At 44.6% G+C, this 13,054-nt stretch overlaps 1 protein-coding gene across 1 annotated transcript; it reads left to right on the top strand.

Annotated features, from left to right (window-relative positions):
- The first annotated feature begins 3,321 nt into the window (after positions 1-3,321).
- C1R (complement C1r) lies at positions 3,322-12,055 on the top strand. Its single transcript, XM_007937201.1, has 12 exons — positions 3,322-3,327; positions 3,485-3,587; positions 3,679-3,908; positions 5,419-5,611; positions 5,911-6,057; positions 6,160-6,356; positions 6,646-6,793; positions 6,905-7,026; positions 8,745-8,823; positions 9,196-9,351; positions 10,751-10,825; positions 11,286-12,055. The coding sequence occupies exons 1-12, from the start codon at positions 3,322-3,324 to the stop codon at positions 12,053-12,055; spliced, it is 2,226 nt and encodes a 741-aa protein (XP_007935392.1).
- The last annotated feature ends 999 nt before the right edge of the window (positions 12,056-13,054 follow it).

Below are 13,054 nucleotides of genomic sequence, written 5' to 3'. Positions count from 1 at the left end.
TACTTCTATTTTTTAAACTTATGCACAGAACAACAAACCAAACCATACACACTGCCATCCAGTCATAGTGACCCAACTCATAGTGACCCCTCCTTGGGTTTCCAAGGTGGTATCACTATGGAAGTAGATTGACCAACCTTCCTTCCGAGAGTGGCTGATGGGTTTGAACTGCCAGCCTTCTGGTTAGCAAATGCCTCAGGCACTATGCCACCAGAGCTCCTGCACAGTATAATAGACTGTAGAACAAAACTCAAAACCTTGAACAGAGGTTGTTTTAGGTAGTATAGTTTTGGCTGCTTTGTTTTTCCCTACTCTTCTTTATCTGACAAACTTGATTTAAAGACCATGTATTATTTTATTATTGAAACTAAAATATATATATATTATGAGCATGTATTGTTTTTGTTAATAATATTTTTATTATTTTATTATTAATATGAGCTTCTCCCTATCGAGGTATATATAGACATATATTTCACAGAGGTAATCTACCATTTTCCTTCCTAGAATCAAATCCGAAGGGGAAAGACCAGTATAACAGACAATGACTTCAGTATCAGTGTTATGCAGGAGCAATCTTTATATGGCTGTTTATTCTTTCAGATCTTGGTCTAAGTCAAGGGCATAACAAAAACAAAGGCATAAAAGTTCTTTTGAGTGGCTGAACAGGGTGGGCTGGGATCTTTTGTCACTTTGCAGCTATCTTACCTGATACCAGAACAGAACTAAGAACTCCTGGGATGGATGCAAGAGCTTCAGCTAAGACTAATCTTCTTGGACCACCATCCCCTTATCTCTGCCATTCTGCCCTGTTCTGTACACACACACACATACACACACATATACGCACACTGCAGCCAGGATGATAATGTACAATTTGCTAGACAAGATTCCTCTTCCTTCTCATCACCTGACTGAAGCTTATATCCTCTCCTCTATCTTTTGTCTTTCATGCCCTGACACGCCAATCATGAATCAGTCCTGCCATCAGATTCGTTTCTCAAGTCTGACACATAAGCCGGCTGGAGAAACCCTTAGTTGAACTTGTGTCTTCCTTGTGCCTGCTGGCTAAGTACATTCAGAGTCACCACTCAGCTTCTTCAACCCTTGCAATCCACTGCCTGAGAGAGTGTCCAGCACACAGTAGGTTACCAGTAAATGGATGAATGGGTGGTTGGACAGGTGGGTGGATGAATGCATGGATCTCAGAGGCCTGCTCTGAAGCCTGAACCTCCCTATGGGGTAAAATGCCATAAGATACTTGGAGTCAGGAAGAGTTGATTAAGAAAGGCCTACAGAAAGAGGAAGTTACAAAACAGGGCCCTGTGGCCTAGTAGACAGAGGGGCAAGGGCCCCTACTACCTCCTAGGGGCTTGGTTTTCTCTCAGAAAAGCTGAGTCCAGAAAGAAGCAAGCCTTTGCCCTAGGCAATAGCAGCCCTTGGTAGCTCAAATTCTGAACCAGATGCTGAGGTAAAGAGGATGTTTCTTAGAGAAGAAACTCTTGCTTCTCTAAGAGTCAAGCCAGCAAGCCTGAGTTCACTGAGGTGGGAGGGAGGGTCTCAAAACAAACCTCAAAACAGACTGTTCAAGGGTTGCCTAGACGTGGGAATCCCTGCTCTATGTCTAAGTGTCGTTCAAGAGTAAAGTGGGCCACAAAAGACAGGTGTGTGAGCTGAACATTTACATTAGGTAGATACACTCCTTAGAGAGATCAATCATGGGAGAATAGAAGGGCAGTGTATGCACAGGGAGACAGCTTGTGGGGCAGGAGTGCATGGGAGGGAAGGACACAGGGAAGAGGTGGCTATGGGGAGGAAGTGGGAGGAGAGCTGGTGCATTGTGGGAAGTTGCAATCAACGTCTTGAGACAAAGTGTATGTGAACGGCTGTATAGAAGATGAATTTGCTCTGTAAACTTTCACCCAAATCACAATAAAATTTGGGGAAAAAAAAAAAGATTATATAGGAACCTGGGAGGGGGGCAGTGAGTTTATGTTAATGAGGGAGGAACAACCCAGAAAAGGAGGGTGAAAATGGTTGCACAACTAGAAGAATATAATCAATGTCATTGAATTGTACCTGTACAAACAGTTGAATTGGTGTTTTTCTGTGTCTAGTTTCAACAACAAAATAAATATTTAAAAAACTGTCCTTCCTCCCACTGCTACAATTACGTTTCATATCCAGTTGTACTGTTAGACTATGTGACAAAACCCTCCACCATGGTATTTTCTCATCATAAAAGGGGAAGTCAGAAAATAAGGAGAAAAGAAAAAAAAAACCTTTCACTGTACATAAATTACATTTCAATAAAATGTATTTTAAAAAAAAAGAGTAAAGTGGGTCAGTGCAGCTAAAGTCCATTCTCTTCTGTCCACCCTCAAGCTACATTCCCCAACCATATTGTTCCTGTCATCTCATCCTGGACACTGAAACCCTGGCCATTCCCAGACCAGGGACGCTGGGTGACTGCAGACAGGAAGAACAGAGTAAGTGGAAAAGGGCATAGTCATTTCATCCCTCTCAACCTGTGATATCCCATTGCCCTTTGGGTAGAATCTGATAAACACAGCATCAGTCCCTAGGAAAGTTCCTGAGAAAAGGGTAAATTCAGATCTGGGTGTAGAAACCAGGAAGTCTGGACCTTCAACCAAAGGCTTCCTTGCCCCTAAAAGTTCAGACCCATCTCTTTAGACCTTCTCCAAGTAAGCCAGCAGGTGGCACCACCAACAGGGATTTCAAAACCAAAACTAAATTAAAGTGGAAACTCAGATTTTTTTGTTTATGCAAATAGTTCATTCCCTGCCACATTCCTCCGGGAATGGTCCCCCCTCCCTCCTCCAATCACTCCCTCCCTCTTCTCTCCTCTGCATGACGGCTCTCTCCCTCAACACAGAGCACATGAAGACGCTGTCAGGAGAGGAGAGAATCCAAGCACAGGCCTAGAGAAATGTGAGTAAGACTGATGGGGAACCAAGTTGGGAGTGAGAGGCCAGCGGGGAGGGTCCTGAGCACAGGAGGCCACCTTGCTTCCAAATTTTGGCTCAGGAAGATAGGACCACCTTTCCCCTCCCCATGTACCATATCTGTTCCAAGGGGCGTACAGGTGCTGACACATAAACATAAACCTCTATATCATCTCCTCAGGACTAAAGGAGACCTTAGACACATGAGAGATGAACACATTCCCTGTCTACCTCCTGCTCATAGCAGAGGAGCAGCAAGTCAAGGAGGAGTATCCTCTATGCATGTTTCCTACACTCTGCAAGTGGTTTCTCCCAGAGGTCTTTGCTGAGACTTTGGGAGACCTCTAAAAGAGCCATGACTGTAAACCCTCACCCTCAATTAAATTGGTCCCAAGCCAGTCTTATTCCAGGAAAGGCCCACATCTGGGAGGGGAGGGGAGTGATGATACAGGGGAGGGGATGGGGAGTGAAGCAAAGGGAATGTGCTGACCTCTGGAGTGGACTCTACCCTGTGGAAGAACACCCAATGCTGCAAGTTACAGAGACTGGCCTCCCCTCCACCTGCCCCTGCCTGGAATATCTCTGTAAGGTCTAGAAAGGGCAGAGAGGAAAATGCTGAATGTTAAGACCATCCTTTCCCCTGGCCTAGCCACCCTCCAGGTGAGGGTGCTTTACCCCTCCACTCCTACAAACACCCTCTTTCTTTTTGGCAGGTGGCTCCCTTACCTCCTGGTGGTTATCTTGTTCTACAGTGTGGGAGGTTCCATCCCTCTCCCTCCGAAACTCTTTGGGGAGGTGACTTCCCCTCTGTACCCCAAGCCTTACCCCAACAACTTTGAGACAACCACGGTGATCACGGTCCCCCAAGGATACAGGGTGAAGCTTGTCTTCTGGCACTTTGACCTGGAGCCTTCTGAAGGCTGTTTCTATGACTATGTCAAGGTAGGGGGTCAAGTTGCTGGAGCAGAGGGGAGATTAAGATGTGTGACTGTGGTGTACAAGGTCTGTGCTCTTACAGCTCTGTACAGACCTTCCCACCCCTGACAAGTCCCAGTCTGGTAAGAGCTGGTGGCCCAGCAGAGGTCTAGTTTGGGGGATGTCATGGATGGAATATCCACTGCTTTTAGACCACAGAGGAGGACGGTACAGACCCACACTCAGGAGACAGAAAAACCTTCCCCACCTGCTGACTTGCTGGGAAAACATTGTGCCTCATTTTTCCATGGAGAACTTCACCATGGCTGTCTGCTTCAAAAGGAATATGGGGAAGAGAAATGTATGTGGTGGCAGCTTGAGCATAGCCCTCATCAAGGACAGTGGGTTCAGTCCCTTCACCTCTATAACAACCAAGAGTTCCTTCCTAGTCCTATCTTTCTGCATCCAACAAAAATGAGATTCCAAATTCAAGATTTGAGTAGAGCCTACAACTATTCAATAAATACCATTCTCTGGAGACCTTTCAGGAGGTTATGAGAGAGTAACATGAAAATGGCACATCTTCCTAGCCCAGAAGATTTGGAAAATTTGTTGGGTCATTACTGTTGTTGTTGTTTTGTCTGAGGGGTAAGCTCTTGGTAGTAGGAGTAGTGAGGAGTAGGGTGGGATGAGAAAATCTCTTCTGCTTTTGAGGGATTGAGGTATCTGTGGGGTAAAAAGTTCATAGATGCTAGAGGATGCTTGCTGATGCTAAGGCTGATGGGTCCCAAAGGTCACCCTTAGCTGAACATATGAGGACAGAGGCTTGGCATGAATAGTTTGAATAAGGTGAAATGAAGTAAGAAGGTAGAAAATATAGCAGACCAACACAGGCACAAAGAAGGAATATGATAATGGGAGGTGGTGGAAATGAAGGAATGTTTGAAATGTGTTTACTCCAAAACATAAAACTCCAAATTCACTGTCATCAAGTCAATTTGACTTATAGCCACCCCTCCTTGGGTTTCCAAGGCTGTATCTCTATGGAAATAGATTGCCCAATCTTCCTTCCAAGGACTGGCTGGTGGGTTTGAACTGCCAGCCTTGTGGTTAGCAGTCAAATGCCTTAGGCACTATACCACCAGCCAGCTCCTGAAATGTGTTTGTGTGTGTGTGTGTGTGTGCTGCCATGAAGTCAGACCCAACTCATAGCGACCCCTCCTTGGGTTTCTGAGGCATTATCACTACGGAAGTAGATTGCCCAACCTTCCTTCCAAGGAGTGGCTGGTGGGTTTGAAAAAGGGAGGGGTCCCATACCAGGCATAGAATAACATACAGAGTTAGTTAGTGGGAGACTCAGGTGAACAGATGAAAATCACCTGGGGAAATTTGCAACTGGCAGAGTGCAGCAGATAGTGACAAGCTGTGATGCATGATTCACTCTTGAGGACCAGACATAAGGGATCTTCATCAACCTTCCACTGAGACCTTTCTCCTCAACAGCTCTTCTTTCTCCCCTTCATCCTTCCTCCACCAGATCTCCGCTGACAAGAAAAGCCTGGGGAGGCTCTGTGGGCAACTGGGTTCCCCACTGGGCAATCCCCCTGGGAAGAAGGAATTTATATCCCAAGGGAACAAGATGTTGTTGACTTTCCACACGGATTTCTCCAACGAGGAGAATGGGACCATTATGTTCTACAAGGGCTTTCTAGCCTATTACCAAGCTGTGGGTGAGTGGTCTGGAAGCAGCTCTTTCTGGCTTTAGTCATACTGAATGGGGGTCAGTAAAAGAGAATTCTTAAATCCAAAGAAGCCGTAAGCCTGGCTTTCCTTGTTTCTTCCCTCAAGAGACCTTCGTCCAGAAGAGGCCTGCTAACTTGGGCTCTATCCCCATTGGGTAGTTCCCAGAAGTCCAGGTGGCCAGGAACTGACTTTGTTTAGGCCTCTGGCGATTGACACCCCTGAGACCAGAGCCACCACAGAACTCCTCTGACAGAAATTTAGCCTTTCCTTCCTGAATTTTTTCCAGATCTTGATGAATGTGCTTCCCAGCTAGACTCTGTATCAGAGGATCCCCAGCCCCGGTGCCAGCACCTGTGCCACAACTATGTCGGTGGCTACTTCTGTTCCTGCCGTCCAGGCTATGAGCTTCTGACAGATGGACATTCCTGCCAGGGTGAGGGCGGGTGGATGTGGGAGGGAGGCAGGAACTGAGCAAGGGCTTGCTGGACCAGGTGGAGAGCCTACCCGTGACACCTGTTCGGTTCTGCTCTCTTAGCCGAGTGTAGCAGTGATCTGTACACAGAGCCATCAGGCTACATCTCCAGCCTGGAGTACCCCCGGCCCTACCCCTCTTACCTGCGTTGCAACTATAGCATTCGAGTAGAGAGGGGCCTCACCCTCCACCTTAAGTTCCTGGAGCCCTTCGAAATTGATGACCACCAGCAAGTAAAATGCCCATATGACCAGCTGCAGGTACATCTTACCTCCTGAAAAACCTTTTCCTCTTCTTCCCATCCTCACTTGGGTCCTCTCTTGTCTACTTCCTCCTGTACCCTCAGGCCAATCAGGGACAGGAAGGAACAACACATGGGCTGGGCACGTTCCCACCCAACTGGAAGTGGGTCCTGGGAATTCCCTTCCCCCTTAAACTAAAAACATACACAAAGCAGGATTCCTACTACTCGGCCACTAGATGAATACCCAGTTGGCCCTGTGGGAATATGTCCAAGTTGGAGCAGTGACCCTCCTTCTTCTCCCCTAGATCTATGCCAATGGGAAAAACATTGGCGAGTTCTGTGGCACTCAGAGGCCCCCTGACCTTGACACCAGCAGCAATGCCGTAGATCTGTTGTTCTTCACAGACGATTCAGGGGATAGCCGAGGCTGGAAGCTGCACTACACCACTGAAAGTAAGGTTGACTAGAGGCCTCCCTTGCCAGCCAGCAATGGGGCAGTGTCAGGTGGAGAGAAGCAAGGACAAGTGGCTCTAAGATAAGCATTCCCTCTGATCTCCTCAACAGCCATCAAGTGCCCCCAGCCCAAGACACTAGACGAGTTCACCATCATCCAGAACCTGCAGCCTAAATACCAGTTCCGTGACTACTTCATTGCCAGTTGCAAGCAAGGCTACCAGCTCATGGAGGTGAGGGCCCAGGGATGGGGAGAGAGAACGAGCCTTGTATCAGATAAATTATTCAGATGAGGAGGATCACAGGTGCCTTAGGCTCAACCTCAACTGGAATCATAGATGTTTGAGCTCAAAAGGTCATTGCATATTGGACACTCCTTAAGGAGTTTAAAAAATACTGAGGTCTGGATCTCTTGCTAGAGTTTCTGACCCCATTGGTCTAAAGTGTATCCAGGGTATTAGGATTATTTAAAGCTCTCCAGGTTATTCTACTCAACTAAGATCAAGAACTACTGGGCTAGTCCAATAACTCATTTTAGAATTAGGAACTGAAAAGGTGGGGATGGAGGCAAAGGCAAGAGTGACATATTCAACATCACAGTGATTTTGCTGTAGTGCAGGGACCAAATCCCCTGCCCCTTGCCCCAGGACTCTTTTATGCACATTGTTGTTGTTGTTATGTGCCGAGTCAAACCAACTCATTAGTAGTCTCATTTCAGACCACCATCCTGTCCTCAGTTTTTCAGACTCAGGAAGGAACTCAAGTATATCATTTGGTCAGTCCCACAAAGACTGGGAACTAACTAGAATGCTATTTTTAAAAGCATACAATTTGAGTTATCCCTGGCCAGGGATCCAAGACTATACATCTTCTCCTTGTTTAATAGATCTGCCTGGAAGACTGATCAGAATCAGAGTATAGACTTATGGTATGTCTTTGAGCAGTAGTGTATTCATTTAAGTGTTTACTAAATGCCATGCAGTATTCTAGATGCTGGAGATAAAGTATTGAAAAAAAACCCACATATGTTCACATAGTCTTATGGAGCTGACATTTGAATATCTCATCAAGTCTGGTGAGTTAGCTTGGTGAATTGCTCCTTACTCCAGCATGCTTCCAGCCACATCATGAGGACCAGGTGTCCTGTGCCCAACAAACTGAAGACTAACAAAGTCTTTTCTCCCTATCCTATGCCACCACACCCTTACCTTTGCATTTGTTATTCATGTATATAACTGAAGCAAGTCACATAGTTTACCTCATATTATTTACATTTGCTCAGACATTCTAGTTGTCATACACATTCTCTTGCAATCTTCTCCAATACTTATTTTCTGGAATGATTTTTGGTCTTAATAAAAACTCATTCATATTGTCCAATTACTTTTCATTTCAGAGGGTGCCATTTTCTTGCCCTGTCCCTGCTATCTATTTGACTAAAATAGCACTCAGCCCACATCATCATTTTAAGCATCCTTGGAAAGGGCTGAGAAGCACTAGTATTTTAGGAAAGGTCTGTGTCCTTAAGGAAACATGTAGTGATACAGGCCTAGACTGGCAGGACATTTCCAAGGAAAGATATATGATTCTGCTTCAGAGAAGGGTCTTTTGCTTCAATATAGAACATGCACAACCTGTCTTGGTTTGTGGGTTTTTTTAGTTACAAATTGTGGTATTCAATTGGACATTTGTGGGAACAGGTAAAAGACTAGAGAGAAGATTATTGGATATAACAATTAGCTCTTACTCAGTGTGTGACTCAGTGCTCCCATCTGTAACCGATTGGAGAGGGCTGGCTGGGGAGAAGGAAGAAAGACATAACCAGGGGGCAACTGAGGTCTGAGAGTTTGTGGGTTGCCTTTGCTTTCCCTACTGTTACTGTGTGAGTAAAGATAGGAATGGGGTCACAGTACTTCTTTTTCTAATGATGCCTCTACCTCTGCTCAAACAGGGGAAACAAGCGCTACTGTCCTTCACAGCTGTTTGCCAAGATGATGGCACATGGCATCGGGCCATGCCCAAGTGCAAAAGTAAGTTACAACTCAGGGATGCGTCTGCCCCTGAAAACCTCCCAATTCAGCCTTAGGGATCTAGGCTGAGAAAGGAAGATGAAAACCCAGTATGAGCCTCTCCCCAAGAGATATCCTCCCATTTGTCTTTCAAAGCTTATGGCCAATCTCAGGAACAAGTAAGTCTTCATCTTGGCAGTATTTATGGGCTCTCCTACCCAGAACTAAATCTCACTATATCCAATTCCTGTCCATCTCAAGTGCCCTCCTCACTGACCATATTTCTCTAAGATTCTCAGCCTATAATCTATTCTGTGGACAGATAAATCACATCCCCCCTGCGGTTCCAATACAGTCACATCCACTCTCAAACAACTTTGTGTTCTCTCAAAGTCAAGGATTGTGGGCAGCCTCGAAGCCTGTCTAATGGGTACTTCAACTACATCACCAAAAAGGGAGTCAATACCTACCAGGCTCATATCCAGTACTACTGCAATGAACCGTATTACAAGATGCAGACCAGAGCTGAAAGTGATGAGTCCAAACGAGGTAAGAGCCATTGAAAACAACAGTCTTCCCTCTTCTTGAAACATCCTCTGAGATTCCTTCTCAAGTCCTTATCCCTAGGAGATGTGTATTAGGGTATTTGGCCAGGGCACTGGCTTAAGGGCCTAAATTACAATTCCAGGAAGCATCTAATAGTGGTGAAGAAGGAGGCACTTGAGTGGATACAAAGAAGAATCTGAATCTCATAGTCAGTTTCTAATTACCATTACTACCAACACTACCACTATCACCAATACCACCAACACAACAACTACCATCACTACCACTACCACTGTTACCATCATTATCACTGCTATCACCATAACCATCCCACCACCAACACCAACACTAATAACATCATCATCATCACTATCACCAGTAGCAGCACAATCACCACCATCACTGCTACCATCCTCACCACCACTGCCATACCACTTTCACAACCACCACAACTATGTCAATGAGCCTGCCAACACCATTCTCAGGCATTGTGTTGTAATTTCTTCCATTTAGGTTTACTAATTTATCCTTGGGAGCTCTGGTAGCATAGTGGCTAAGACACTTGCCTGCTAACCAGACAGCTGGCGGTTCAAACCCACCAGCCACTCCTCGGGAGGAAGGTTGGGCAATCCTACTTCCGTAGTGATACTGCCTCGGAAACCCAAGGAGGGGTCGCTATGAGTCGGGTTTGACTTGACGGCACATAACAACAACAACAACAACAACAATTTATCCTCAAACTCATCAATGGATATCTTTAAAATCTTTTTTTCAAAAAATAAATCACAGCCATTGTACATTTAGAACAAATGAAAAAGGAAAAATATCTGGGTTATATATAGTATTAGTTCAGAGCTAGGCTTTGGACTTAGACAACCCTCTTGGCTCTGGCATGATTTGTGAGAATTATTTAAGCTACATTTCTTCATCTATAAAATGACATACCTCAAAATGTCACTGTGGATATTAAATGAGACCATGCAGATAAAGTGCTTAGCAGCAAGTATGACATATGGTCAACAATCAGAAAATGTTAGCTACTATTATTATCTATAATCTCACTATCAAAATGCAAGTACTAATAAAATTTTGACATGTTCCTTCCAGTTTTTATGTCTACTTGCACAATTAGGGATCACATCAGATATATATTTATGCTTTGGTGAAGGGAACAAAATATATTTTAAAATTATATAATATATGTATTTTATTATTCATAAATATGCATGGAGCTTCTTAACATTTTCAATAGTCCATCCTTGTGTATTTGTACAGTTCCCCTTTGATCTTTGTCCATGTCACTTCCTTATCTCCCCTCTCCCCATACAATGCATTCAGTGCTGTACACTGAGTTTTCTTATCCATCACCTCTCTGCTCAATCATGTCCTCCTCACCCCTCAGGGATGTATACCTGCACAGCCCAGGGCATTTGGAAGAATGAACATGAAGGAGAGAAAATTCCTCTGTGTTTGCCAGGTGAATGGGAAATTCCTGGGGCCATCTTCAGTGTCTTTTGCAGCCCAACATGGTCTCAGAAGAGATATGGCACAGAGAATGGAGACAGAGGAAGGAGAAAAAGTCAAAGATAGAAACGTGGAGTAAGGAAAAGAGAGAAGAGAAAGTCCCAGGAGAAAGGGAGAGAAGGCACAGAGAACTGGGCTCAATCCTGATGTTCCAGTATTCTCACTAAGCAAACAGGAAGTCTGGGTTGCTTTTTTTTTTCCCCCCCTAAAAATGTGAAGAAAAACATAGGCAAGAATAAACAAGAACAAGAGAAGAGGTTGACAACAGGCCAAATAAGAAAGTGTGGGAATGGGAGGAGAAAAGAGAGGGCCAAGGCCAAGAAAGGATGAGAGGGAAACAGAATAACCAGAGAGATGAGGTGGGCAGCACCTGGAGCTAACTTGTTCTTCCCTCTCCTGTCTCTCTTCTCCAGTGTGTGGGAAACCAGTCAACCCTGTGGAACAGAGGCAGCGCATCATTGGAGGGCAAAAGGCCCAGATGGGCAACTTCCCCTGGCAGGCGTTCACCTACATCTATGGGCGAGGGGGTGGAGCCCTGCTGGGCGACCGCTGGATCCTCACAGCTGCCCATACCCTCTACCCCAAGGAACACGAAGCACAAAGCAATGCCACTGTGGATGTGTTCTTGGGCCACACAAATGTGGAAGAGATCACCAAACTGGGAAACTACCCTATCCGCAGGGTCAGCATCCACCCAGACTACCGTCAGGATGAATCCAACAATTTTGAGGGGGACATTGCCCTGCTGGAGCTAGAAAATAGTGTCACACTGGGTCCCAACCTCCTCCCCATCTGCCTGCCTGACAATGAGACCTTATATGATGAAGGCCGCATGGGCTATGTCAGTGGCTTTGGGATAACAGAGGAGAAGATTGCTTCTCACCTCAGGTTTGTCAGTCTGCCTGTAGCTAAGCGAGAGGCCTGTGAAAACTGGCTTCAGAAAAAGAAGAGGAATGATGTGTTTTCTCAAAGCATGTTCTGTGCTGGGGACCCTAGTCTAAAGCAGGATTCCTGCCAGGGGGACAGCGGTGGGGTCTTTGCAGTGAGGGATACAAACAGTGATCGCTGGGTAGCTACAGGCATCGTATCCTGGGGCATTGGGTGCAGCAAGGGGTATGGCTTCTACACCAAGTTACTCAACTATGTGGACTGGATCAAAAAAGAAATGGAAGAAGAGGGCTGAGCCCAGGCTTCACTAGGTCAGAATCCAGAGGGCAGTGTGTGAAAAAGAATGATCCAACCGGTTGTTGATAACCACTAAGAATACATTAAAATCATTGATGCAGAATACACTCTGTGAAATATATTCTCTTTTCTAGAATCTCATTCACATCCTTCACCTAAAACAACTCAAACGGCACCTTTCCTCCCTCCAAGGACACATTTTCACAATCCTTAATGATCATTTTCCTCTTCTATTTTTATACTATTGGGGGTGGTTGAACAAAACTTTTTCCAAATAAATATTTATGAAAAACTCCAGTATGCTAAATGAATAAACCAGTTTACTAGTTGCCATCAAGCCAATTCTGACCCATGGTGACCCTATGGGTGCCTGAGTAGAATTGTGCTCTGTAGGATTTTCAATGGCTGACTTTCAGGAAGTAGATTTTCAGTTCTTTCTTCCAAGGCATCTCTGGGTATACTCAAACCACCAACCTTTTAGTTTGCAGCCAAGTATTTAACCATTTTTACTGCCCAGGGACTGACTCCAAGCCAGTATAAGAGGTATTTAATAAATATGAAAATATTTAATATAATAAGGTCATATTTACATATTTGCTTAGGGTGACAATGAGAGTAACTAAGTTTATACACACATTTACAATTAGGGTTATGAATAACAATTCATTTCAGTATTTTGTTTTGATTGTACAATAAAGAAAATCCTGATTTTCTCATGTACATACTTGTAAATATAATAGCTGTTTTATTTTTAACCACTCACCTTTCAAACTCTAAATATTCCTTAAGAGTCGAGTGTTATGAAATTTTTGTTTCCAAGTTGAATCTCTAAGAATATTTTTAAGTAACTTGTATTTCTTAACATACATTAAAGGGTCAGAGAAAGTCCCAAACTTTGAAATAAGCACTACAAATGTTTATAACAGAATATTTCCAAGATGTTATTGCACAACTGACTATTCTGGTCTTGTGAAAACAAATTTATATGAGTCAACAT

This window comes from Orycteropus afer, unplaced genomic scaffold (assembly GCF_000298275.1).
Source record: "Orycteropus afer afer isolate SDZICR_OR568_19922 unplaced genomic scaffold, OryAfe1.0 scaffold00040, whole genome shotgun sequence".
Classification (NCBI taxonomy): domain Eukaryota; kingdom Metazoa; phylum Chordata; class Mammalia; order Tubulidentata; family Orycteropodidae; genus Orycteropus; species Orycteropus afer.
This window is presented reverse-complemented; position numbering and strand designations above follow the sequence as displayed.